Source organism: Pseudophryne corroboree, chromosome 10 (assembly GCF_028390025.1).
Source record: "Pseudophryne corroboree isolate aPseCor3 chromosome 10, aPseCor3.hap2, whole genome shotgun sequence".
Taxonomy (NCBI): Eukaryota; Metazoa; Chordata; class Amphibia; order Anura; family Myobatrachidae; genus Pseudophryne; species Pseudophryne corroboree.
In genome coordinates, this window is record NC_086453.1 from 32,329,040 (window position 1) to 32,355,091 (window position 26,052).

The 26,052-nt window shown below is 46.7% G+C and overlaps 1 protein-coding gene across 2 annotated transcripts; it reads right to left on the bottom strand.

The window, feature by feature from the left end:
• Nucleotides 1–1,297: 1,297 nt before the first annotated feature.
• On the bottom strand, nt 1,298–26,052 carry LSR (lipolysis stimulated lipoprotein receptor). 2 transcript variants are annotated; one of them, XM_063942277.1, is made up of 10 exons: nt 25,734–26,052; nt 23,723–24,064; nt 22,828–22,947; nt 11,155–11,211; nt 8,837–8,983; nt 6,297–6,482; nt 4,980–5,036; nt 4,051–4,179; nt 3,298–3,959; nt 1,298–2,976 (listed from the first exon to the last, which is right to left on the bottom strand). In XM_063942277.1, the coding sequence occupies exons 1-10, from the start codon at nt 25,789–25,791 to the stop codon at nt 2,941–2,943; spliced, it is 1,794 nt and encodes a 597-aa protein (XP_063798347.1). In that variant the 5' UTR covers nt 25,792–26,052; the 3' UTR covers nt 1,298–2,940. The 2 variants fall into 2 exon arrangements, with proteins under 2 accessions (XP_063798347.1, XP_063798348.1); XM_063942278.1 differs by lacking the exon at nt 11,155–11,211 and having other exon boundaries at nt 25,734–26,051.

The following is a 26,052-nucleotide window of genomic DNA, read 5'->3' on the forward strand; positions in this document are numbered from 1 at the left end:
TTGGTTATGGTTATGCACTTGCAAAAATATCTAAATTGAGAGCCAACTCACCTGAAGTCATCCCTAGATCCTCCAAATGGCACTACAAAAACCAGAATGTCGTCCAAATGCTGATCCTATCTGTGGAGGTCATGCTGGTTCTTGTAATGTCATTTAAAGGATCTAGAGGTGACTCCAGGTAAGTAGGCTCTCAATAGGGAGATATATTTTTGTATGCAATGTTATCATGCAGCATAATAGTAAGCAATTATATAGGATGGGTGCTATTATCATATGGCGATAGGGACCACCAGTATCAGAGAAGACTTGCTGAGGCCTGGTGGCTTAACTAGATCTTTGCAAATATATGCAAATAAGACCTGATTTTTTTTTATCATCATGTAGTGTTCAAGTCTTTAAGCCGATACTTCTTGGTGTGCTGGGGGAAAAACTCCCCGGTTTAGAAATATTTTACCAGTTTACAATTGCATCAGGATTTATTTTTGTAGATGAAGAATTTCTTAGATGAGATTACAGAGCTAGTTTAAGTCTGTGTGTGTAATGATCGCTCTCCAAAAGTCCTGGAGTGATTGCAGTTTGTGTGCTCCACATTTATGACACTATGGCAGGCCTGGCCAACCTGTGGCTCTCCAGCTGTTGTAAAACCACAAGTCCCATCATGCTTTGCCACCGTTTTGCTATTAAGGAATGCTAAAACTGTGGCAGGGCATGCTGGGATGTGTAGTTTCACAACATCTGGAGAGCCACAGGTTGGCCAGGCCTGCACTATGGGGTCTTTTCAATTCAAGTCGGAATTCACGACTTGTCGGATAAACGTCACTCTACGACAAGTTAAGGTCAAATCCAGATTCGACCTATTCAAACAAACAGAAATTCCGGACTTGTCGGAAAACACATGGATCGGCGGATTAGCAGCGGATCCACGTGTATTGTCGGATTCACGGCCAAATCGGACAGGTTTTAGCCCAGTTTTCAACAATATCAATCCGACTTTAAAATAAAAAAAAGTTTTTGGCCGCAAATTGAATACTGAAATGCTGGAAAGGATCCGATTTCAATTGAATATACCGCTATTTTTGCTATATTTTGTTTGTTCTTTATAAGCAGTATTAATGCTATGGAGAAGGACAGTCACGACTGACTTTTCCACTTTCCATTTAACCCACCCTTTTTATTTTGAGAAAGCAGAAAACAAAAACAGCTGTGAATCAGTATAAATAAAAAACAAAATGCAGTTTTATACAAGTGAAAGTCAAAGAGAAAAATGCAATATAAAATACAAAAGTGTAAATGGTAGAATAATAAAAAAGTGTCTGTTTTATTTAAGCTCATTTAGAAAGTCACAGTCAGTCACTTATATAAAACAGTACATGAGAAATGTTCACAACAAGATTGTGTACATGCTGTCACACATTTGATGTGGGGTAACACATCTGCCAATATACAAGTATATTTCCGGTCACCTCTGAGTTCTATACTTGTTACTTTTGTGCAGTTATATTGTAGAGCTTAGTGACTTGTGATACACACGTGTGCACTGTGGAAGGTCTATTTACATGTAGTGCTGCACTTTCATTCTTAATTCATATTAAAAGGGTCTATAAGACACAAATCCAGGCTGGTGCGCCAAGAATCATTAACCAACACGTTACATATCCAAAGCAGCAAATCAGATATCCGTTTTTGGAGTCCAGATAGCCAGAATGATGAAAATGAAAATCTGATTGGCCGCTATGGGTTATAGAATATTTAATAGTGCTCTTAGCCAACATAAGCTGTACAGTGCAATATATACATAGAAGATCCTATACCAGCCCGAGAGGACGGCAAAGTTATTACATGATGACTTGGTAGTTACCATACTACTAGCTCCCTAGTGTTTGACGTAAACGTATCAATAGAAAGTATGTTCTACCTAGGAACAAAGGGTGTGCTCTTTGATCAAACCACTTCATGTTACTAACCTATGTTCTAATTTTTCCAGCCAAGTTTGGTTATGCGCATACTAACACCAAACTACAATATTTCTTTCTGATGAAGCAGGTAGCTGGCACATGAAACGTGTCAAAACCACATTGACTTTATTTGGTAGTTGAAACGCTCTTGTCAAAACCAGACACAAATCACAGGATCATTGTCTCTGGGACACTGTGAGCTATTCTGCTTTCTGCTCTACGTTTTTAATTGTCCATCATTCGAACTTCACAGCGAGAATCCATTTACCGCAAATTATCAAGCATTAATACATAGTGTACAGTATTCAGTTTAATTTCTTTCTTTCTTTCTGCTATACCTGCTCCCCCCAAAAAACCCTTCTCAATACTTTGGTAAGAACGAACAGGTCATTGGCCTTCCACAAAGCCAACGCTCATCTCCTGAACTAGTCTGCGCTGCTGTAAATAGTCCACTGCTCTGATTGGCCAAAATACGTTTCAACTCTAGCACTGACCACTTCAAAACTGGGGACACAATTCTATATAATGACTGAAAAAGGTCAATAAAAATCCGCTTTATCGCTAGACTAATTCACCATAAAAAAAAAATGTATATTTACAAATATTTGAAATAGACAATGCACTAAATTTAAGACAAAAATAAAATAATCCAAGCAATAACTGTGTACGGGAATGTATAGGGTACAAAATGTGTCCCCATAACAGCTCTCATGACGTAAAAGACAACTCATTTAAAAAAAAAAAAACCACTATTTTACATAGTAAAGTTCATATTTTTGTATCCTCGCCAGCAATTATTAAATAAAAAAAGGTTTCTTTACAACGAGTAATAAAAATGTAAAATAAACAGGTTAAGGCACTTTTTTTCTTTTTCCTGTTTCCTGTTTTGTTTACCCCAGATCTTTTGCCTGGGATATAGCGCCATTCCTGCACGAAGTCAATTTTTGCAATATAAAGGATTTAGTCCACTTTCCATATCGAAGTTTTAGACCACCAGGCTCTCTCGGCTCATAGCTTCACCCTGAAAAACAAATTTTAAAAATTTAAATATTTTAAATATCCAGCCAGATTATGTAACATCAAAAAGGTATATATTTTCACCAGTTGGAAAATAAATAAATAAATAAATATATATATATATATATTTATATATATCAGCCTATAATAATTTATATAGTGCCATTATCCCAAGAAGTGAGTACATATAACCTCCACACAGATGTGTTGGGACTCAGTGCTGTGAGGCAGCAATGCTGAACACTCTGCCACAGGAATGTTTGCTTTTATTACAAACACATATACCTAAACACACGTAGCAGCAGCAATGTGAATTTTAAGTTACCCTTTTCATCTTTTTCCCTCTGGAAGAGACTGACTCTGTTTCAGTATATGGAGGAGGCGGTGGTGGAAAGTCATCATCATTATTATTGCGTTTTCTTCTCCCGTCAGAACGGTTAGAACTGGCAACGCTTTCTACACCGTCTCGATTGCCTGCCTTCTGACCCTTCTTTCTCAAAACATCATCAAGAAATCGATCATCATATTCAGGTTCCTGGCGGGAGCGTCCTAAATCCCAGAGGTCATCTCTACTCCTGCTTCTTCTACCACCGTAATAGTCATCACGGGGGTCAGGGGAGCGGGTGTCCCGGCCTCTACCGTATCCCCTGCTGCCAGCGTCCTCGTCAGAGTTGCGTCTTCCACGATTTCGGCTGTCAGAGGGAGGATCACGGTAAGGAGCTCGTTCTCTCCTATCGTAATCGTCCAGGTCGTCAACGGAGTGAGCCCGAGCCCGTCTATCAAGGACTGGCCCACCACGGAATCGGTCATCTCCATAAGGATCTTGCCGAGGTGGTAGCGGACGCCTGTAGTCACTTCCGAGAAGACTTTCCTCCTCTACATCCCGGATGGGAGTCATGGCTTGATTCCGCAAGCGACCAAGGCCGTTCTTTAAGTTGTTTCTCTGGTCCTCCTCATGCAAGGAACTGACCTCACTCATTGCGGAGGCTGGAAGGAAACAAGAACGGAGATTAAGTAAAACTTGCGTGGGTATCTTAGGGCATTTGAACCTAGTAACAAAAATTAGCAAAGTGCTCACCGTTCTCAAATCTTCCGTTGGCTTGTCCTGGTCTTGATGGATCAAAGTTGGCCAGCTCCTTCTCCATGTAGTAGAGGACCCTCATTGAATCATCCTGTTGGTTAGCTTGTATGCGGTAGCCACTTCTGACTATATATACCAACAGAAGTAAACACAGAGGAGAAATAAGAAAAGTCTGATGTAGTGCCGACATATATAACAGAATAGCAAAGGGTATCAACAAGTTTGATGCAATGCACTCGCAGGAGGATCATTCTAGAGATCTGTGTACAATCGAGACCTCTGCTGCAGTTTGGTTTGTAAAATCCATGTTTCAGGTGGAGGAACATCCAATACTCTACAGGCTGGTTGTCTTACGATGTTCTCCTGCTGCCAACAGTCGCAGGTGGAGAAACATTTGGTGCCTTTTTAGCAGACTGCCAAGTCTCTGCACTGAGCAGGTGGCAAGACATAGTAGCTGGATGTCATCTGTACAGAGGTCTGATCAATTTTACAGAGGCTACCAAGAAATGGGCACGCATTTGTTTTTGAAGCCTTGAAGCGGTCACCATTTATATATTTATTTTAAAATGAGCCAAACTTTATTCAACCTGGAATCACTGCTACGGGTGGAACAGGGCTCAGCAGTTTCAGTGAAACCCATTTACAGCTGGGCATTAACTGTATGGAGAGTGAGTTGTCCAGATCTGGACACACAGGAAAGTATCACATACATTAGGTGTCCAGTTGCCTCTCTTAAATAGGCAACACTCTAACTGCTGATTTTTAGATTTACGCTAAATAACCAATGACCTGTTCTACTGGGTGCATGAACAGGAGATAAAACCTTCTATATGGGACAGATTCTTCTTAAACCTGCATATAACTGTGGCAGTGAAACGGTCACACACTGCTCTATGAAATCACATTAGATGTATATATATTTATACCTGAATGTGGAACGTCACTGTCGTGAATGAGTGGAGCCTGCGAGCTGTGCCCTCCCACTGGGAACAAAAAAGGGTCACAATATAAACAGTCATTATTGCGAAGATTCTCAAATGAGTTGCGTTATGCGCATCTACTATAGAAACACGTAACGGCAGATAAGAACCACTTACACCAATTAGTCCACCCCTCTCATCCCTAATAAATTCAAGTCCCATCTGATCCGGTCTTCTGCCAGCCTCCTAATAGCCGTGTGAGTTTATATCCCACCCTCTCTGCTGGTGGGGGGCTTATTCATCTCTGGGACCCCCAATACACCCATCACCCTGCGGTTCTAGTACATGTCCTCTTTTTTCCAAATCCCCTTCTGTAGAATGCTTCCAGCCCTTCATTCATGAAAACACCTCTCCCCACTGTAAGCCATGTACTATTTTATCTGACCAGCTTTGCATAGTTATGTCCTTCTGTAGATGTGGCCACCAGAGCTGAACACCATACTCTAGCTGGGGTCTCACCAACGCCCTGTGCTGGGGTCTCACCAACTTCCTTGATGCTGCTTATTCCTATCCTTATAGAGCCCACCTCCTGCATTCCCCATTGCTTCTGTACAAGGTTTGATTACTTAGAAGTCACCCGAAATGGTCACTAGACACCCCCCCCCCTCCCTCTCAGTAGTTTTCAATTTGGAGTCACTAGGTTATATTAAGCCTTTGGGTTTTGAGAGACAAGTGCCTAATCTGCGGCAGTAACTCTAGTTGGCCAACATCGATCATTCCTATATAAGGTGATGTGAAATTAACTCGAATTGCATTAAAAAAAAATTCAGTTCCTGTTCTATTAAACCCAAAGCATGAATTATATCCGGTCAATGGGCCCCTGGCCCTAGAAATGCACATATTGTTTTGTATTTGTCTAATGTAGATACTAAGGGATGACTATAAAATACACATTATTGCTGTAATACTTTACCTAGTATCTATGAAGGAGCTAGTAAGCCCGCTTTAGGATCTCACCCCGTTATTACAGTCCCTTCCCTGTTATCGCCCTTATCTTCTCCCCGAGCTCTCCTGCCACTGACAGGAGTGCGATAATTCTCCCACAATACTGTAGTAACGAGGCTGTAGCCTAATGGTAGGTGGCGTGTATACGGCCAGGACCAGAACGGCCCATACACCACACAAAAGCATCAGACAACCCCCTGAGTTTGGTCATCACTGCACAGAGAGGTAACGTGATAACGCTACAGTATAGATAACGATGGAGCACTGGTTATACAGGAGAGGCAACCGCTGGCGTAACGCAAATCTGCTGCCACTTACCGGAGCTTGCGGCATCATATTCCACCCCGTAGCCATTGTACATAGGTTGTATGGGACCCATCTGAATGACCGATCCCGGCGGAGGCATCTTTCCCTGGCTCGGGTGAGAGTAAATGGATGGGGCGTAGACACTAGGGGCGTACATACTGGGTACCCCGGCAGTCGCCGCTTTTCCAGCTTCATACACTGTGGGAGAAGAGTGTACGTTATTATACAATCATACATATTACACAAAGCAGGGGCCGCCGTTCAGGATTCCCAATATAATAGACAGATCTGATCAGTGACTAACTGGCTGTGTGTATGGGCAGCTTAAGTAGTTACGCGATGCTGGTGCAAGTCGTGAAAGGTGGACTGCGCGCGATGCAAGTCGTGAAAGGTGGACTGCGCGCGATGCAAGTCGTGAAAGGTGGACTGCGCGCGATGCAAGTCGTGAAAGGTGGACTGCGCGCGATGCAAGTCGTGAAAGGTGGACTGCGCGCGATGCAAGTCGTGAAAGGTGGACTGCGCGCAATGCAAGTCGTGAAAGCTGGACTGCGCGCAATGCAAGTCGTGAAAGCTGGACTGCGCGCAATGCAAGTCGTGAAAGCTGGACTGCGCGCAATGCAAGTCGTGAAAGCTGGACTGCGCGCAATGCAAGTCGTGAAAGCTGGACTGCGCGCAATGCAAGTCGTGAAAGCTGGACTGCGCGCAATGCAAGTCGTGAAAGCTGGACTGCGCGCAATGCAAGTCGTGAAAGCTGGACTGCGCGCAATGCAAGTCGTGAAAGCTGGACTGCGCGCAATGCAAGTCGTGAAAGCTGGACTGCGCGCAATGCAAGTCGTGAAAGCTGGACTGCGCGCAATGCAAGTCGTGAAAGCTGGACTGCGCGCAATGCAAGTCGTGAAAGCTGGACTGCGCGCAATGCAAGTCGTGAAAGCTGGACTGCGCGCAATGCTGATGCAAGTCGTGAAAGCTAGACTGCGCGCAATGCTGATGCAAGTCGTGAAAGCTGGACTGCGCGCAATGCTGATGCAAGTCGTGAAAGCTGGACTGCGCGCAATGCTGATGCAAGTCGTGAAAGCTGGACTGCGCGCAATGCTGATGCAAGTCGTGAAAGCTGGACTGCGCGCAATGCTGATGCAAGTCGTGAAAGCTGGACTGCGCGCAATGCTGATGCAAGTCGTGAAAGCTGGACTGCGCGCAATGCTGATGCAAGTCGTGAAAGCTGGACTGCGCGCAATGCTGATGCAAGTCGTGAAAGGTGGACTGCGCGCAATGCAAGTCGTGAAAGGTGGACTGCGCGCAATGCAAGTCGTGAAAGGTGGACTGCGCGCAATGCAAGTCGTGAAAGCTGGACTGCGCGCAATGCAAGTCGTGAAAGCTGGACTGCGCGCAATGCAAGTCGTGAAAGCTGGACTGCGCGCAATGCAAGTCGTGAAAGCTGGACTGCGCGCAATGCAAGTCGTGAAAGCTGGACTGCGCGCAATGCAAGTCGTGAAAGCTGGACTGCGCGCAATGCTGATGCAAGTCGTGAAAGCTAGACTGCGCGCAATGCTGATGCAAGTCGTGAAAGCTGGACTGCGCGCAATGCTGATGCAAGTCGTGAAAGCTGGACTGCGCGCAATGCTGATGCAAGTCGTGAAAGCTGGACTGCGCGCAATGCTGATGCAAGTCGTGAAAGCTGGACTGCGCGCAATGCTGATGCAAGTCGTGAAAGCTGGACTGCGCGCAATGCTGATGCAAGTCGTGAAAGCTGGACTGCGCGCAATGCTGATGCAAGTCGTGAAAGCTGGACTGCGCGCAATGCTGATGCAAGTCGTGAAAGCTGGACTGCGCGCAATGCTGATGTAAGTCGTGAAAGCTGGACTGGGCGCAATGCTGATGCAAGTCGTGAAAGCTAGACTGCGCGCAATGCTGATGCAAGTCGTGAAAGCTGGACTGCGCGCAATGCTGATGCAAGTCGTGAAAGCTGGACTGCGCGCAATGCTGATGCAAGTCGTGAAAGCTGGACTGCGCGCAATGCTGATGCAAGTCGTGAAAGCTGGACTGCGCGCAATGCTGATGCAAGTCGTGAAAGCTGGACTGCGCGCAATGCTGATGCAAGTCGTGACTGCTGGACTGCGCGCAATGCTGATGCAAGTCGTGACTGCTGGACTGCGCGCAATGCTGATGCAAGTCGTGAAAGCTGGACTGCGCGCAATGCTGATGCAAGTCGTGAAAGCTGGACTGGGCGCAATGCTGATGCAAGTCGTGACTGCTGGACTGCGCGCAATGCTGATGCAAGTCGTGAAAGCTGGACTGCGCGCAATGCTGATGCAAGTCGTGACTGCTGGATTGCGCGCAATGCTGATGCAAGTCGTGACTGCTGGACTGCGCGCAATGCTGATGCAAGTCGTGAAAGCTGGACTGCGCGCAATGCTGATGCAAGTCGTGAAAGCTGGACTGCGCGCAATGCTGATGCAAGTCGTGAAAGCTGGACTGCGCGCAATGCTGATGCAAGTCGTGAAAGCTGGACCGTGCGCAATGCTGGACTTGTGCGATACTGGCGTAAAACGTACATGCTCTGGGGCAGCAGCACTTCTCCGGGCAGCATGGGCACCGCACATAGCAGCAGCAGGTGTGTGGGCAGCACTGGCACCAGCAGATTCCAATCAGCATCAGAAGAAATAATCCACCGAGGACAACAAGTATGACAAACAGCCAGTCTGGAAAACACAAGGGAGAGAAAACACACAACCGTCACAGCCCGTGTCTGCAGGAGTAACGCGGAGGGAGCACAGCAGGAGGCATCAGTGCACCAGTCAGCACGGGGAGCAGGCTGGCAGGTAACGTCTGGCTATAATACGCTACATCACGCTTTCCAGACACCCAGCTATTATTACACAGGTCCAGACAGACGCACATTCTGTGGCCAAATAATTATTAACCATGCAGAGACTAGATGTGTCTGAACAGCTTACTGTATTAGTATTCAATGACGGTTATAAGCAGACTATTCAGCTACATGCGCTAGAAGCAGCCATTTTGTGGGTCAAACCAACGCCCAAGTCTATTAATTCATCATTAGGAACCACCAACATCACTCCGTGAAGAGGGACAAAATGCCTCATACCTCAGGGATGCCTCTAATTTGTAATTAATGAATAGGCTGCATTCCAATAAAATATGGCAGGGGTGGCCAAACCCCGCCCTCAAGGACCAATAAACCATTTGTGTTTTACGGAATACCTGTGGATCTTTTAAAAACACGTCTAAGGGAAACATCTGCTCACCAGCTTGGTGATCTGGAAAACATGAATGGTCAGGGGTTCCTTGAGAGTAGAGTTTGGTCACCCCTGAAATAATGGGCCGGTCCACAAAATGGCTGCCTTTAATGTTGTGCTGTAATGGACATTACAGTAGCAGCAACACTCACTACAATCCTCTAGGTGGCACTAGTGTTCATTCATTTTCTTGATGGGCCATTACTAATGCAATTCTCACTTTGCACATGAAAAGTAATAAACATAAAACGCAATACCATGTGTGTATAATAAAAGCAGAGGTAATGAGAACACCATGCATTGGAGGGAAGGAAGGAAGGGAAGGAAAAGATTATATGACTAATTCCAGTGCCAAGTTCAGTAGTTCATTAATAAGTGAACTCAAACAAGTTCCATCAATGAACAGAATTAAGAGAACAGGATCTTCCACCAAAACCAGCTTGTCCCACACCCTCCCACTCCAATATAATTTCCACGTGCGCTACAAACACCATGCTCCCTATTCACAGCCTTCCCTGCTGCATCCCAAGACCGGTCAGATCACACATCACAAATAGTAATGTGTGCAAAGTGACCCTACAGAGAACAAGTCCTCACAAACCGTATAAACTTCAACCTAGGAAAGAGGGAGGATGGAAACCGCCACATAAGAACTTTGGGTATGTGTCCTGTGAATAAAAGGAGAGACTTTCCACTATGCCAAGAATACCATCCGCAAAGCGATGTACAGAACTTATACTGTAACCGTAGCAGCAAAGCATTGCATAGCCATCCATTACCGGCAGCCGTCGGCTTAATTGCAGCAGAATAAACACTTTGCCGAAGCGGACAACCAAACCACTAGAGACATCATCACGCAAGAGCTAACCACTGTGAAAGACTCTTTTAGAGAGACTGAGCACCAAACATTAACCTCCCATTTAATATTAGAACGGAGGTGGGGGGGATGGGGGATGTTGCCTGGTTGTAGATCCAGTAGCTGCGCCGGCAACGAGACAGCGGCACGTATTGTGCGGAGATGCTTTCTGGAAGGGCCACAGTCTAAAACGCAAGTTGATTCGATATTAAAAATAAATGCATTTAACATTCACAAATATGTCTGTACAAGTCCCCAATGACAGATTGCCAAACTTGAATGTGCCCTTGATACAGAAATAAAAAGCCAGCCACCGCCCTCGGTTACAGGCCAGGCTCGGTTTAAATTCCGCGCAGAGTCTCTGAATAAACAAGCCAGATCTGTATCGGAGACTAGGGCACGGGGGCTTTCCGTTCTCTGACGTTTTAAAGGGCTGGATTTAAAAGAGCAGTATTGATACACTCAAAACCAGCCCTCAAAGGCGCAGAGATTGGTGGCTTCTGAAGAGCCGATCCTTAGTAAATCTACCCCCTAGGGCTTCTCACGTGATCCCGGCATTATCCCAACATCACTTCACAAAATAAAAAGATCCCGAAACTTGGGCAAATATATTTGGGAATGTTATTCGTGGCTGCTTTATATATTAATAAACTTGTATTTGAGTTTGGGTAAGTTAAGTGCGAGTATCTAATATAGGGGCCAATTATAGGCGGAAATAACCCACTGCTCTATATATATTTGGTCATGGAACAATTACCTTCCATGTTATCTATCTGAAAGCCTGGTAATAGTTCATAGACCTCTGATGTTTTACCTAGAGGACAAAAGAAAGACAAGTTACCAAAGAGAGATTTGTACTACAAGGCTTCATATAAAGGAGGGGGAACAAAACTAGTGATGAACCGTAGAATATATATTGTTAAATAGGAGAACTGCCTCTGAAACCAAACGTAAAACAATAATGACAAATGCGATCTGACCAGTTAGGGATCTATAACTGAATGATCCTCAGTAATCCAGCAGAGCTAACGTCTATGTATGTTTAGTAGAGTGACTTTGCCGCTACTATGTCAGATAATGACGACGGAACCTTATATTGTACAGTAAATAGCAGACAAGACTTGGCCCCAATTTTGCCTAACCAGCCCGTGGCACTATGTAATAGGTCACCGGCTCATTGCTAATCCCAGTACCAGAAAATGTCATTGCCTTTCCCAAATTCAAACACTAGATGGCAGCATTTTCCTACCTAGCCCAGTCCAGTGAGACGCAACTGTGACCGACACAAACAGCAGATCGATAAAATGAGTCAGATTAGTGCAATGACCACCAGCATGCACCCATAAAAGCCTGGCTTCTACAAAAGCAACGTCAGACAGATTTAGTCCAACCAACAAACACTAAATGATGGCTCCGGAAACGAAACAGAAATCCACCTGTAAATGCCTGGACCATTTCATTTTCATACCAGGTTACTTATAATGATAATATGCATGGTTCCCATTAGCACCACAGTACGGTCAAATACTGGACAGTGTGTACCTAGCTTAGGACCTGTTCCCAATATAGTCTGTAGAAGAACAAGTCCCTGATCTCTTGTACTACACTCATGAAAGGACAGCGTGAAAATGACACTAAACAGCCAGTCACACTAATGCAGTCTTTACATTACACACTGACAGACGCCAATCCTGGTACAGTGAGTAAGGCAGAGTACACACTTGATAAGATCGTACGAGCATGCAACTATATATCAGTAGCGCATCGACAGGTGTGTACAGACGATATGTCTGCAAACTGTCCTGCACACAGACATATCAGGTTAGCCCCGCAGCACAGGTGATGCCAATATATGTATGCCTGGCTGTGTACGGTCAACACACCGACCATCCCATATACCGGTTTCTGCTACTGCCGACAATATCACAGCAAGGCAGGCAAATTCAAATACCTTAACCGACACATTGGGGGGTATTCAATTGTTTGAAAATTCAGTTGGGTGTCTGTTTTTTCCTATCTAATAGACATGAAAAAACAGACACTCAACTGACTTTTCAAACAATTGAATTCCACCCAATAGGCCGCTCAGATGGCAAGATGGCAGCTCGGCCGGATTTGTCGCTCTAGTAGTGTGTATCCAGCTTACGTGTATAGATAAAAGCAAACTTGGCCACCACGATTATAAAATTATTATGTTTTGTTTTTGTTTGTTGTTATTTTGTTTAATAGGCTACATTTATTTTGGGAGACCTCCAGCTACCATAAAGAGATGTACTGTTCAAATCAACAATGGCTGCTCTATGAAAGATCTGCGACTGAGCCCCCCACAGCCTGCGTACATTTTGATCCTTGCTGCAGATGAGCCTCTTGGTTTCAAATACCATAATGCACTACTCAGTGATCGCTATGGCGTTCAAGGAACACTGGGGGACATTCCGAGCTGATCGCTCGCTATTTTAGCAGTCGTGAAAACGCATAGTCGCCGCCCACAGGGGAGTGTATTTTCGCTTTGCAAGTGTGCGAAGGCCTGTGCAGCCGTGCTCTGCAAAAACAGTTTGTGCGGTTTCTGAGTAGGTCTGAACTTACTCAGCCGCTGCGATCACTTCAGCCTGTCTGGTCCCGGAAATTGACGTCATACACTCGCCCTGTGAACGCTTGGACACGCCTGCGTTTTTCCAAACACTCCCAGAAAACGGTCAGTTGCCACCCACAAAAGCCTTCCTCCTGTCAATCTCCTTGCGATCGGCTGTGCGAATGGATTCTTTGTTAAATCCATCGCACAGCAATGAACTGCAAAAAACGGCTGCGTGCAATCAGGTCGGAATAACCCTCATTAACAACAAGAGATACGGGAGAGAAGTGCTTGGCTGCACTCGTTTGTTACCCACCCGTTTCCTATCCAGTTGCTGAGGCAGGTTTTTTTTTTTACTATACATGTCAAAAGAAAAAAAAAAAAAAAAAAAAAAGTCTAGCATCCACCACAGATAAAGCCTTTATTTTATTACGCACAAATATTATTGGGGAAGGGGGGGGGGTGTTGCACCTTTTCTGCAAAAATGCCAGGTCTGACCTGCGTTTCCTAACAGAGGTCCAGCCGTGCCAGATAACATTCACACCGCAGGCTAGACCCGGCATATTGGCGGGTAGACCCCTTACAGACTGTACCAGTGCAGTCTCTCTGTTCAGCCGGCGCTCGGAGATGACATGTCCAAGTGCCGTAATTGGCTTTCTGGACCCTTTTCCACCAAGCTGCGACCCAGGTAGATCAGGCAATAACCCAAGTTTTTGTGGCAGTGGAAAAGGAGTATTAACACATGACATGGAGTTCAAAGTTACACAATAAAAAGTTACAATCAGTTCCTTTCTCCAGATGCACTCAGTCTACTTGCTGTTCCACGGGACCATTCATGCCCGTCAAGTCCACATAAACCAAAATCCCCACACACACAAAAAAACACCCTGGCATAATGGCTTTGATGTGTACATGCAAAAACTTCCAACTCGTAGAAACCTTGGTTAATGCAGAGGCGCGTTTCACTCAGTTCTGAGCACGTTTCACCCCATAACAGTTCTGCATGCGTTTCATAGGAATCTCAGACAGGAACATAGAATTGGAAGGAAGACGAGACCCTATAGGTCCATCTATTCTGCCATTTTTGGTGAGCAATCTTTAGTTTTGTGTTTAAGCATTTTTTTGTGTGTGTGTGTGTATGTATGTATGTATGGGTGTGGTATGGAAGGTAGATAGTAACTAAATCGACAGTGTCTAGGTCGATAGTAACTAGGTCGACAGGGTCTTTAGGTCGACATGTGCTAGGTCGACAGGTCGAAATTAGTTTTTTTTATGTTGTTTTTTTTTGGTGTTTTCGTCGTAGAGTGACCGGGAACCCCAATTAGTGCACCGTGTTTGCTCGCCATGCTTCGTGCAAGGTGCCTCGCTCCGCTACCGCTCGGCACAGATTACCGTTCCCAATTGTAGTCCACGTGGATCGTTAAGTATGAAAAGGTTAAAAAAGAAAAAAAAAATTGTGAAAAACTCATGTCGACCTAGAACATGTCCACCTAGAGACCCTGTCGACCAATAGTGGTCGACCTAGAGACCGGATCCCGTATGTATAGTCTCTTTCAAACTAGCTTTTTTAAATTCTCCTCCAAATGGGTCTTCACCTTATCATTGCAATAAAGACAACAGCTCTTGGGGGTCATTCAGAGTTGTTCGCTCGGTAATTTTCTTCGCATCGCTGCGTTTTTCCGCTAACTGCGCATGCGCAATGTTCGCACTGCGACAAGTAAATTTGCTATGCAATTAGGTATTTTACTCACGGCATTACGAGGTTTTTTCTTCGTTCTGGTGATCGTAATGTGATTGACATGAAGTGGGTGTTTCTGGGCGGAAACTGGCCGTTTTATGGGAGTGTGTGAAAAAACGCTACCGTTTCTGGGAAAAACGCGGGAGTGGCTGGAGAAACGGAGGAGTGTCTGGCCGAACGCTGGGTGTGTTTGTGACGTCAAACCAGGAACGACAAGCACTGAACTGATCGCACTGGCAGAGTAAGTCTCGAGCTACTCAGAAACTGCACAGAGAAGTCTTTTCGCAATATTGCGAATCTTTCGTTGGCAATTTTGAGAAGCTAAGATTCACACCCAGTAGGCGGCGGCTTAGCGTGTGCAAAGCTGCTAAAAGCAGCTTGCGAGCGAACTCGGAATGACCCCCCTTATTGGGGAAAGCCTCTTTCACTACCCTGTACTCTCTACAGTCTCCACGCCTCTGGGTTCTCACTTTCCGCCATATCACAACACATACACCGCAGCCCCGTCCTGACATAACCACACACAGGCAGCTCTGTGCCTCGCACCACGTCAGTCTCTTGACTGGCCGCAGGTTATTCTATAACCGCTCACTTCACCTCCTGCTCATCCTCCGTAGTGTCCTCAATTTTGAAAAAGAAGAAGGGGGATCCTCAAGCCTTATTCCAAAACTACAATCAGAACACGTTTTATATAATGTGTTAAGGCCCATACACACGGTGAGGTGAGATTCGGGCTATACTCGATTCTCACTATGCGACAGGGGCTAGGTCGGCACATAGTCAGTATCGCAATCACACTCATTATGTGCTTGCGATACTGACTATTTGCGATTTTGGCTTAGTGTTCTTCTATAGAGATAGTCAAAATTGACTTGCCTGCGATGCCGACCGCGCATCAGCATCGAATTGGGTTCGCAAGGTGACTTTCACCTTGCGATCTGCACTAACTTTTCTTACGATTTTGACTATATAGTCAAAATCGTAAGAAAAAATCTCACCGTGTCTACACACCATTATGAAGATTAGCTGGTGGACTTTTAAACATGAAGGTCCAAGATTATTCATGTATAAAGTCCCTTCTACTGCATAACATCTTAGCCATTATAATTCCATGGTCTTCGTATGTGGGGTGGAATAGATCAGAGAATTTTAATCGGGAATTTTGCATGGTAACCCACCGAAGAGAAAAGCCATTTCCTCGCTTCCAATATTCTCTTAAATTGCAGCTTCCTCCGCTTTGTTCTCCTACTTACTGGGATCTTTGTTACGATATTGCCAATTTGACTATTTGTATAGCTCCGATAACTCATCCCTGTAGGTATTACCGCCATATGTACATCAATATCTGCGTCACAGGCGCCCTCTACGGTAGTCGCGTGTTGTTGGTGCGTATTGCGTTCTGTACAGCGACAAAGCCCTGTTAGATCACTGGAAATCTGACATTGGTGATTGACATTCTTCCACTTAAATGGTGAATAATAAAGGAGGAATGAAGTTTCAGGTTACGTTTCCTTATTACGCTCCTCTACTCCACACATTGGGACATTACAAAGGACCGACAGGGACACTCAGTGGATGTTAAACAGGTACCTGTATAAGGATACACAGTATGGGTATTCAACACAACTCAGCATGCCCTGCTAGGGGTTTAACGTGCGCTGACAGCAACTAAGGCAGGGCATGCTGGGATGTGTAGTTCCACAGCAATTGGAGGGCCGCACGTTGAATAACCCTGATCCGCAAGCGTTTCTGCTACCAGGACAGAGAAAATAAGAATTTACTTACCGATAATTCTATTTCTCGTAGTCCGTAGTGGATGCTGGGGACTCCGTCAGGACCATGGGGAATAGCGGGCTCCGCAGGAGACAGGGCACATCTAAAAAGCTTTTTAGGTCACATGGTGTGTACTGGCTCCTCCCCCCATGACCCTCCTCCAAGCCTCAGTTAGGTACTGTGCCCGGACGAGCGTACACAATAAGGAAGGATCTTGAATCCCGGGTAAGACTCATACCAGCCACACCAATCACACCGTACAACTTGTGATCTGAACCCAGTTAACAGTATGATAACAAAACGAAGTAGCCTCCGAAAAGATGGCTCACAACAATAGTAATAACCCGATTTTTGTAACAATAACTATGTACAAGCATTGCAGACAATCCGCACTTGGGATGGGCGCCCAGCATCCACTACGGACTACGAGAAATAGAATTATCGGTAAGTAAATTCTTATTTTCTCTAACGTCCTAGTGGATGCTGGGGACTCCGTCAGGACCATGGGGATTATACCAAAGCTCCCAAACGGGCGGGAGAGTGCGGATGACTCTGCAGCACCGAATGAGAGAACTCCAGGTCCTCCTTAGCCAGAGTATCAAAATTTGTAAAATTTTACAAACGTGTTCTCCCCTGACCACGTAGCTGCTCGGCAAAGTTGTAATGCCGAGACTCCTCGGGCAGCCGCCCAGGATGAGCCCACCTTCCTTGTGGAATGGGCATCTACATATGTCGTCTGTGGCAGGCCTGCCACAGAATGTGCAAGCTGAATTGTACTACAAATCCAGCGTGCAATAGACTGCTTAGAAGCATGAGCACCCAGCTTGTTGGGTGTATACAGTATAAACAGCAAGTCAGACTTTCTGACTCCAGCCGTCCTAACTATATTTTTTATATATATATTTTTTTTTTTTAGGGCCCTGACCACGTCTAGTAACTTGGAGTCCTCCAAGTCCCTAGTAGCCGCAGGCACCACAAGAGGTTGTTTCAGGTGAAAACGCTGACACCCCTTTATGAAGAAACTGGAGACGAGTCCCAGTTCTGTCCTGTTCAAATGGAAAATTTTAATATGGCTTTTGTAAGACAAAGCCGCCCATTCTGACAATCGCCTGGCCGAGGCCAGGGCTAACAACATGGTCACTTCCCATGTGAGATATTTGTCAACAGCATGGTCACTTTCCATGTGAGATATTTCAAATCCACAGATTTGAGCGGTTCAAACCAATATGATTTTAAGAAATCCCAACACTATGTTGAGATCTCACGGTGCCCCTAGGGGCACAAAAAAGCTGTATATGCAATACATCCTTTACAATCTGGACTTCAGGAACTGAAGTCAATTCTTTCTGGAAGAAAATCTACAGGGCCGAAATTTAAATGTTAATGAACCCCAGTTTGAGGTCCAAAACACTCCTGTTTTCAGGAAGTGTAGAAATCGACCTAGTTGAATTTCCGTCGTGGAGCCTTCCTGGCCTCACCCACGCAACATATTTTCACCCCATGTGGTGATGACGTTGTGCGGTCACCTCCTTCCTGGCTTTGACCAGGGTAGGTATGACCTCTTATGGAATGCCTTTTCCCTTCAGGAACCGGCATTCAACCGCCATGCCGTCAAACGCAGCCGCGGTAAGTCTTGGAATAGACATGGTACTTGCTGAATCAAGTCCCTCTCAGCTCCCCAGGCCCTTAGTCCTCTGTGAGCATTTCTTGAAGTTCCGGGTACCAAGTCCCTCTTGGCCAATCCGGAGCCACTAGTATAGTTCATACTCCTATGTCTTATAATTCTCAATACCCTGGTTATGAGAAACAGAGGAGGGAACACATACACAGACTGGTACACCCACGGTGTTACCAGAACATCCACAGCTATCGCCTGAAGGTCTCATGACCTGGCGGAATACCTGTCCCGTTTTTTGTTCGGGCGGGACGCCATCATGTCCACCTTTGGTCTTTGCCAACGGTCCACAATCATGTTGAAAAACTTCCCTATGAAGTTTCCACTCTCCCGGGTGGAGGTCATGCCTGCTGAGGAAGTCTGCTTCCCAGTCGTCCACTCCCGGAAAGAACACTGCTGACAGTGCTATCACATGATTTTCCGCCTAGCGAAAAATCCTTGCAGTTTTCACTGCCCTCCTGCTTCTTGTGCCGCCCTTCTGTTTACGTGGGCGACTGCCGTGATGTTATCCCACTGGATCAATACCGGCTGACCTTGAAGCAGAGGTCTAGCTAAGTTTAGAGCATTATAAATTTGCTCTAAGCTTATTTATGCGGAGAGAATTCTCCAGACTTAATCACACTTCCCTGGAAATTTTTTCCCTGTGTGACTGTTCCCCAGCCTCTCAGGCTGGCCTCCGTGGTCACCGGCATCCAATCCTGAATGCCGAATCTGCGGCCCTCTAGAAGATGAGCACTCTGTAATCACCACAGGAGAGACACCCTTTTCCTTGGATATAGGGTTATCCGCTGATGCATCTGAGGATGCGATCCGGACCATTTGTCCAGCAGATCCCACTGAAGAGTTCTTGCGGGAAATCTGCCGAATGGAATTGCTTCGTAATAAGCCACCATTTTTACCAGGACTCTTGTGCAATGATGCACTGACACTTTTCCTGGTTTTAGGAGGATCCCGATTAGCTCGGATAACTCCCTGGTTTTCTCCACTGGGAGAAACACGTTTTTCTGGACTGTGTCCAGAATCTTCCCTAGGAACAGTAGACGTGTCGTCGGAAAAAGCTGCGATTTTGGAATATTTAGAATCCACTCGTGCTGTCGTAGAACTACTTAAGATAGTGCTACTCCGACCTCCAACTGTTCTCTGGACCTTGCCCTTATCAGGAAAGCGTCCATGTTTCTTTTAAGAAAAATCATCATTCCGGCCATTACCTTGGTAAAGACCCGGGGCGCCGTGGACAATCCAAACGGCAGCGTCTGAACTGATAGTGACAGTTCTGTACCAGGAACCTGAAGTACCCTTGGTGAGAAGGGCAAATTTGGACCTGTAGGTAAACGTCCCTGATATCCAGTGACATCATATCGTCCCCTTCTTCCTGGTTCGCTATCACTGCTCCGAGTGACTCCATCTTGATTTGAACGCTTGTATGTAAGTGTTCAAATATTTCAGATCTCACCGAGCCGGTTGGCTTCAGTACCACAATATAGTGTGGAATACTACCCCCTTCCTTGTTGTAAGAAGGGTACTTTGATTATCACCTGCTGGGAATACAGCCTGTGAATTGTGTGAGGGGGAGACGTCTCGAATTTCCAATGTACACCTGGGATATTACATGTAGGATCCCGGAGTTCCCTTGCGAGTGTTGCTGAAACTCTTGAGATGACCCCCTACCGCACCTGAGTCCGCTTGTACGGCCCCAGCGTTATGCTGCGGACTTGGCAGAAGCCGTGAGGAGCTTCTGTTCCTGGGAATGAGCTGCTTGCTGCAGTCTTCTTCCCTTTCCTCTCCCCCTGGGCAGATATGACTGGCCTTCGCCCGCCTGCCCGTATGGGGACGAAAGGACTGAGACTGAAAAGACTGTGTCCTTTTCTGCCAATATGTGACTCGGGGTAACAAAAGGTGGATTTTTCAGCTGTTGCCATGGCCCCCAGGTCCAATGGACCGCCCCTTTATACGGCAATACTTCCATATGCCGTCTGGAATCTGCCTCACCTGACCACTGTCGTGTCTTCGTCTGGCAGATATGTACATCACATTTACTCTTGATGCCAGAATGCAAATATGCCTCTGCGCATCACACATATATAGAAATGCATCCTTAAAATGCTCTATAGACAATAAAATCCTGTCCCTGTCAAGGGTATCAAAATTTTCAGTCAGGAAATCCGACCAAGCCCCCTCAGCGCTGCACATCCAGGCTGAGGCGATTGCTGGTCGTAGTATAACACCAGTATGTGTGTATATACTGTTATGATATTTTCCAGCTTCCTATCAGCTGGCTCCTTGAGGGCGGCCGTATCTGGAAACGGTAACGCCATGTTTTTTATAAGCGTGTGAGCGCCTTGTCCACCCTAAGGTGTGTTTTCCAACTCGCCCTTACTACTGGCGGGAAAAAGGGTATACCGCCCATAACTTTCTGTCGGAGGAACCCCACGTATCATCACACACTTCATTTAATTTATCTGATTCAGGCAAAACTACAAGTAGTTTATTCCCACCCTACAAAATACCCTTATTTGTGGTACTTGTGGTATCAGAAATACGTAACACCTCCTTCATTGCCCTTAACATGTAACTTGTGGCCCTAAAGGAAAAATACGTTTGTTTCTTCACCGTCGACACTGGGGTCAGTGTCCGTGTCAGTGTCTGTCGACCGACTGAGGTAAATGGGCGTTTTTACAAGCCCCTGACGGTGTCTGAGACGCCTGGACCGATACTAATTTGTCTGCCGGCTGTCTCATGTCGTCAACCGGCTTGCAGCGTGTTGACATTATCACGTAATTCCATAAGTAAGCCATCCATTCTGGTGTCGACTCCCTAGAGAGTGACATCACCATTACAGGCAATTTTCTCCGTCTCCTCACCAACATTTTCCTCATACATGTCGACACACACGTACCGACCTACAGCACACACATACAGGGAATGCTCTGATAGAGGACAGGACCCACTAGCCCTTTGGGGAGACAGAGGGAGAGTTTGCCAGCACACACCAAAAGCGCCATAATGTATATAACAACCCTAGAAGGTGTTGTTTCTATATATGGGCTCTTAATATATAATTATATCGCCAATTTATGCCCCCCTTCTCTTTAACCCTGTTTCTGTAGTGCAGGGGAGAGTGGGAGCCTTCCTCACCAGCGGAGCTGGTCAGGAAAATGGCGCTGAGTGCTGAGGAGAATAAGCTCCGCCCCTTTCACGGCGGGCTTTTCTCCCGGTTATTAGGAAAACTGGCCTGGGTTAAATACATACATATAGCCTTAATGGCTATATGTGATGTATTTATTTGCCAAATAGGTATTTATATTGCTGCCCAGGGCGCCCCCAGCAGCGCCCTGCACCCTCCGTGACCGTGTCAGTGAGCCGTGTAGCAACAATGGCGCACAGCTGCAGTGCTGTGCGCTACCTCTCTGAAGACTGAAGTCTTCTGCCGCCTGTTTCCGGACCTCCGTTCCGCCGTCTTTCTTCAGCGTCTGTAAGGGGGATCGGCGGCGCGGCTCCGGGACGAACCCCAGGCTGACCTGTGTTCCGACTCCCTCTGGAGCTCAGTGTCCAGTAGCCTAAAACTTCAATCCTCCTGCACGCAGGTGAGTTGCAAGTCTCTCCCCTAAGTCCCTCGTTGCAGTGATCCTGTCGCCAGCAGGAATCACTGATTAGAAACCTAAAAAAAACTTTACTAAACAGCTCCTTAAGAGAGCCATCCAGTTTGCACCCTTCTCGGACGGGCACAAAAACCTAACTGAGGCTTGGAGGAGGGTCATGGGGGGAGGAGCCAGTACACACCATGTGACCTAAAAAGCTTTTTAGATGTGCCCTGTCTCCTGCGGAGCCCGCTATTCCCCATGGTCCTGACGGAGTCCCCAGCATCCACTAGGACGTTAGAGAAATTTGTCTAGGGGCTGAATTTCCAAAAACGAATGATACTCGCATGCATTAGCGGGGTCCAGCCTGATCTGGAAGCAAAGCTAAGAAAGAAAGTAAATTTACACCCAGACAAACCATGGTGGAATGTAGGTGGGGCAGATACACATTACTTTACCTGCAGGGTAAATACTGGCTGCTTTTGCATGCAGCCCACAAATGCAGGGCAGCTTTAGTTTTACACTGCAATGTAGGTATGAGTTTGGACACTCCCCTATCACATCATCTCTCTGCACATGTTACATCTGCCCCTGCAGTGCAGCAGGTGCAAAGTTACGTGCTCCCCCCCCCCCCCCCCCCCCCTTTACTCCCAACTTAGTCAGCCCCAGTTTCTCACTACTCATCGTCATTGACTTCTCATCTCATGACATGTCCAGTCTGTATCACTGGCCAGATAACTGCACCAACTCTTTGCTAGGGGGTGTATTTGCTACGTGTGGCTTGTTTGTTAGCAGTTCTGGTTGTGGGATTTAAATGGCCAATAACATTAAATACGAAACACTCCTGGTTGTGCATTTAAAATGATGAATCATTTTAAAAACTGCCACAAGCGGTAATGCATTAACCCTATGACTGCATTAATTCCATAAAGTAATATTATATAGAAAAGAATAGGAAATACTATATATTATAATATTTAAACATACCTGCAGAACAATAAGCCGTGGCCTCCTGAGGAGCGGCTTGTGTGCTCGGCACAATGATCACTAAATCAAAGTATTTTCAGAAACACTAATATTACTGATATTCTTACCCAGTACCAATAACTCAGCGTAAGCCTCAGAAGTTCCCGATAGGTCCTGTGCGGAGATCACATTGCAGTAATACACACCACTATCACCCCACACAGTCTGGTCGAAGGTGAGATCCGCGTCTGCAAACACGAAAAGAGAGGACAAAATTACAATCAGCGCTGGCAAAACAGTGTGACATCTAGGGTCAAAATTCAACAGATCACAGTGGAAGCAGAATTGCCAGCTCTCTGTGAAGTGGGCAGCCCGGGGCGGGGGGGTTTGATAAATCCTGCCCCCTGCTCTGTAAAAAGCCACAAATAGCACTCTGGTGTGGATGCTCCCTCTGGGACTTATACCCCTTTAATCGCACCCAGAAGCCTGAGACGGGAACTCCCAGTGTGCGCCCCTTTCACACCGCAGACTGAACCTGACAATGTGCCTGGTTGGTGATGTGGCGTGGGCGGTGCTGGGAGATCACATGATCTCCCAGCACCGCCCATCCACACACTGAACGGGAAACGGGTCGCACTGACCCGGCTCCCGTTGACACCGCACAGCGAGCCGGGTTGAATACGCGTTCAACCCTGCTCGCTAGCAGGGTTGAAATACCGGGTCTCTCAACCCGGTATATTGTCCCTGGAACCTTTCACACCGCACAGGAACATGGGATATGCACGCTCATGTGCCAAGAACTCGTGTTCAAAGCTGCTGGTGTGAAAGGGGTATTAGCGATGCAGAGTATACATTACTGTCCACTCCCGGGCAAATACCAGAATAAGGGACCACAATACATGTGCGCAGGCACCGAATAACAAATTAACCCGCAATCCTCAGGCTGGGTACACATTTTATACAAATAAAAGGAAATTGTTCTGATTAGTAACAATCCAGGACAGGCAAGAACCAGCGACCTACAATTGGTTATGGTGATTTTGCGGCCCTGGTAGAAGTCTCCCAGCGTGACCGAGTTGCCTTGCTTGGTGGCCACAATGCGCACCGTCCTAGAGCTGTCTTGACAGTCCACGTAGGGGTTGTAGCCGGGGTTGGCTTGCTGCAGCTGGTTGCTGATCTGGGTGTCCTGGCTGGTCGGGTTGAACGCATCGGTGATACGGTTCCTGCAGTAGGATTTGTACTTCCACGTTACAATAGGCGGCTGGGTGGCGCTGGTCGAGTAACTGCACTGCAACGTGATGGGCTGGAATAAAATCACCACGTTGAAGGGGTTTGTCACCGTCACCTGCATTCCAGTGCTGGACCCTAAAAATAAATAATTTTCAATTAATTTTCCCCGATTCCATTTTATTGCGCGTAAAGCCCCCCAAACCTGCTCCTTGCACTGGTTCTACAACCAGTAACACCGTCAGTAGGTACCAAGGGGCAGATGTATTAACCTGGAGAAGGGATAAGCGTAAGTTGATAACGCACCAGCCAATCGCTGCGGATTTGAAAAATGACAGGAGCTGATTGGCTGGTGCGTTACCACCTTGCACTTATCACTGCTTTATCCCTTTTCCAGGCTTACATCTGCCCCCCCAAGTGTTTTTTTTTTTTTTTTTTTAGAAGTACGAGGTTATACAGTTTTTATTACTCTGCTAGGCATCACCACCCGGATGACCCGGAACTGGCACCAGGGGCGTGTGCGTCATAGGGACTACAAATTCCCACATGTCCTGCCCACTCTATACAGGAAATCGAAACACCCCGCAGTCGTCACATGTCACTACACGCTATCAGCGACAGCTGGCAGAGAGATAAGCGCTAACATGGGTGCTAGGTAAAACAGTAAGACACCATGGAGAAGGTTGGAAAATGGCACAATATACATCTAGGCGACAGGTTTAATAGACAGATAAGAACACGTACAGCACAATACACATTTACCAGATTAAGGGGGATATGTACTAAGCAGTGATAAAAGTGGAGAAGTTGCCCGTGGCAACTAATCAGCTGCTCTGTATACTTTCAAAGTATGCAAATAATAAATGCTGATGGGTTGCCATGGGCAACTTCTCCACTGGCTCACTTCTCCAATTTAATCACTGCTTAGTAAATCTTCCCCAAAGTTCTATATTCCCTGACGGATGTATTTCTCAGCAGACCAGCACATTAACTATAGAGTGACAGCATGCAGCGCTGCATTGCTCTGGGACAGGTTATTCATTGCCACACAGGGTTACGGAAGGGCGGCTGCAGTGGCGGGGAGTGACTGGCAGAGGGCAGTACTGGCATGGCCCGGTTCCCAGGTGTCTGCCTATTGTGCATGCACCGAGCCACATCCAGCCCCCCCTCCCTCACTGCAGGGATCCCATTCAGCAGCTCCCCCCTCCCCCTGGGACAGTCTTGGAAAGGCATCACCCCTCCCCCAACTACAAAACTAACAGGAAGAGAGGTTTGCAACATAGACAAAGTGTTATTCATGCAGGTTATTCATATAGCGCACACATATTCCGCAGCGCTGTACAGAGAATGTATCACTCACCTCTGCCCCAGTGAGCTTACGCTCTATGTTAAATAGAATGTGGAAATACAAACACATGCTTTGAAATATCATAAGCCAGTTAATGTAGCAGTATGTTTCTGGGGAGTGGGAGGAAACTGGAGCACCCGAAGGAAACCCACGCAAGCAGGGGGAGCACGTACAAACTAGCGCCGCGAAAGTGGGACTTACACAGGGAATTACACTACCTCTGTGTAATACTAAGCGGCAACACATGGCATTGGTGGGGGTGGCAGAGACCCCCATATAATATAAGCGGGTGATCCTTCAAGATAGAGAAATTATATTATATATATATATATACACACATACATACATACACATACACACACACACACACACACACACACACACACAGGATATGCGGCACCTGTGACTCCCCGGCGGGCCGCCGCCCCCCCCCTAGGTGCGGCCACCTCACCCCCTCACCTGTCAGGGCCAGCAGCAGGCACAGGAGGGCGGAGGTCCCGGAGCCCCAGTCCGCCATGATCAGCGCCCGTCCTCTGGGGAGGCGATCCCGGGCAGGCAGCCGGGGGGAGAGCAGGGGGATCCGGCCTCGGAGTTACACGCAGGACGCAGAAGTTTCCCGGGCGGCTGCTGGCGGGGTCCCGGCCGCTGTGTGATCACCTGTCCGCCTGGCGGAGGCCTCAGGAGGCTGCTGGGTGTATGAGGCGGGGATGGGATCCTGCTGGGGGCGGCGGCTGCACAGGTATCCCGGCCCTGCCCTCCTCCCAGTCCTGCACCTCCA